The sequence below is a fragment of the Protobothrops mucrosquamatus genome, unplaced genomic scaffold, assembly GCF_001527695.2.
Source record: "Protobothrops mucrosquamatus isolate PMUCROS unplaced genomic scaffold, P.Mucros_1.0 scaffold605, whole genome shotgun sequence".
In the NCBI taxonomy this organism is placed as follows: Eukaryota; Metazoa; Chordata; class Lepidosauria; order Squamata; family Viperidae; genus Protobothrops; species Protobothrops mucrosquamatus.
In genome coordinates, this window is record NW_015386903.1 from 856,480 (window position 1) to 858,545 (window position 2,066).

General features: G+C 40.8%; 1 protein-coding gene across 1 annotated transcript in view; it reads right to left on the bottom strand.

Moving 5' to 3' along the window:
• Positions 1-1,907, bottom strand: part of CA7 (carbonic anhydrase 7) — a 13,473-nt gene extending 11,566 nt beyond the window's left edge. The window contains exon 1 of the mRNA XM_015817567.1: positions 1,868-1,907. Coding sequence (XP_015673053.1) covers positions 1,868-1,907 — 40 coding nt within the window. The remainder of the gene's footprint in view (positions 1-1,867) is intronic.
• Positions 1,908-2,066: the final 159 nt, after the last annotated feature.

The window sequence follows — 2,066 nt, forward strand, 5'->3', positions numbered from 1 at the left end:
ATTTTTGGAGTCCTATTTATTTAGCAGAGAATTCTTCTGTTGAGGAGGTCACTTTAGCAAAACATTGTAAGTTCAGAAGGAGGATTCTTAGCTTACAAAAGTCACAGCCACAACTCCTGGCATTTCCTGTGAAAAGATTTGGAATTTGGTAGGAGATAGGAGAGATTTATGGATATCAGCACAGTTTAAAAATCAGATGGTGATGATGATGAACAGCAACTACTTTTAAGGCACAGATGGACTTCTGCTTGTTCAGAGTGCAAACCATAAAGCTGTTAGTGATTGCATCTGATAAAGTTGATAGTGGTACCTTGGGCGAAGAGATAAATCTAACGTGTAATTCATCAAGGTAAAGTGCTCACTTTTAAAACAACTACTAAGTTAACTAGAATCACTCTCTCTTTTTTGCCTGGTTTGGGATGATTTTCAGTATCTCCAAATCAACCAGGAGGAGTATGGTCTGCCCTCTTTCTTCTTTATGGGGTCCAAATGCTTCTGCCCAAGACTGCCATCTTGATTAAGAGTAAGAAGAGGTCCTGGATGAAGGTTCACCCAGGAAGTGATAATCAAAGGCTAATTTAGATCTACTGTGAACAAATAAATGCTAGTGAACTGTTACGGGTGGACATGCAATTCATGCCTTGCTCTGCTTGGAAGACATTTGTAAGATCTCAAGTCAGTGGTGTCACCTAAGAGCCTTGCTTGGGGACAATCTGCATGAAATGCTCAGCTGCTTCCTTAGTAAAGTGGCAGTAGTGGGATTCAGCCAATTCGCACCACTTCAGCAGAACCAGTAGCTAATTTTTTGTTGCCCAGACCCAGAATGGACTTCCGGAAGAGGCATCCACACAGAGAACCGGTTGTTCACATATTTGAATCCCACCATTGAAAAGTTGTCAGCCTTTGAATAGCTCTTCAAAGGAAATTGGATGAGTTAGACAATCTTTTCCCCTAATAAAGAAGAATATTTGTAGCTCAGAGTTGAAATGAGGGATCCTTGGTGTTTTTTGAGCTTGATTGTTTGTTTGTACATGTGTTGTTACCCAACTAGGTCATAATCAATGCTGATGGCAATTTACCGTTCTGCTCTGATGATGTTGCCTAGTTGGTTAATGAAATGTCTGAGGGGTCCTTGATGTTGCTCTTTGAACTTGGTTGTTTTTTTGCAGACATTTTATTACCCAAACTAGGGAACATCATCAGGGCTAGATCTTTTCCCCTTATCACACAACTGGTCTGAGATAAGCCACAAAGAACAAGTCCACCTACAGAATTCAGTAGTACTGACTGAAATCTGTCTTCAACCTTGGATCAGCATCCTTAATTATCCCTGAAAGCATCAGATATAGTTACTCATCCAACACCTTCTTGCCTTGTGCTTTATGGACCATTTGCTTCCGATTCCTTATTTTAGAAATGTGACCTCTTCCCTAATCAGCATTGAAGCATCCATGTTCTCTCGACTTTTTTCTCCGGTTTACTTTGGATACAGAATAATGTTTGATCAGCATTGCTTGCAAGCATCTTGTTAATGGGTTTCTATATTTGGAAAAACCAATAGAAAGGACCCCAGCAAAAGGTCTGAGTGGGACTACAGCCTAGGAACATTTTTTTCTTAATAAAAAAACTCGAACGGAAAGCCCAAATGTCCCCCAGACACAACATTATAAACCAGGGAATATTTTGACCCAACAGTAACGTAAAAGTTGCTTAAAGGTTAACCCTTTCATTCCCTGTTGCTTATTGCCTGATGGGAATGGGTATGGGATGTAGGCATAAAGCCAAGCAGTACAATATAACTATATTGAGTAGAAAGAAGAAAAGATGGGATGCAAAGAGAAGAGGAAAGGTTGTGCCAATCACCTACCATCTTTCTGACCGTATCCCCAGCAGTTATGGCCTGTCATTCTGTGGGCTGCTTCCTTCTGCCTGGCTGCCAGATCATTTAATCCAAGCGCATCAGCTTACCTGCCTTTATAAGCGCTCACTTGCAGGACAGTGTTGGGCTCTTAAAGAGACAGCAACGAATTCCTCTCTCAAATCCACTTTGCACAACTAGAATTTAT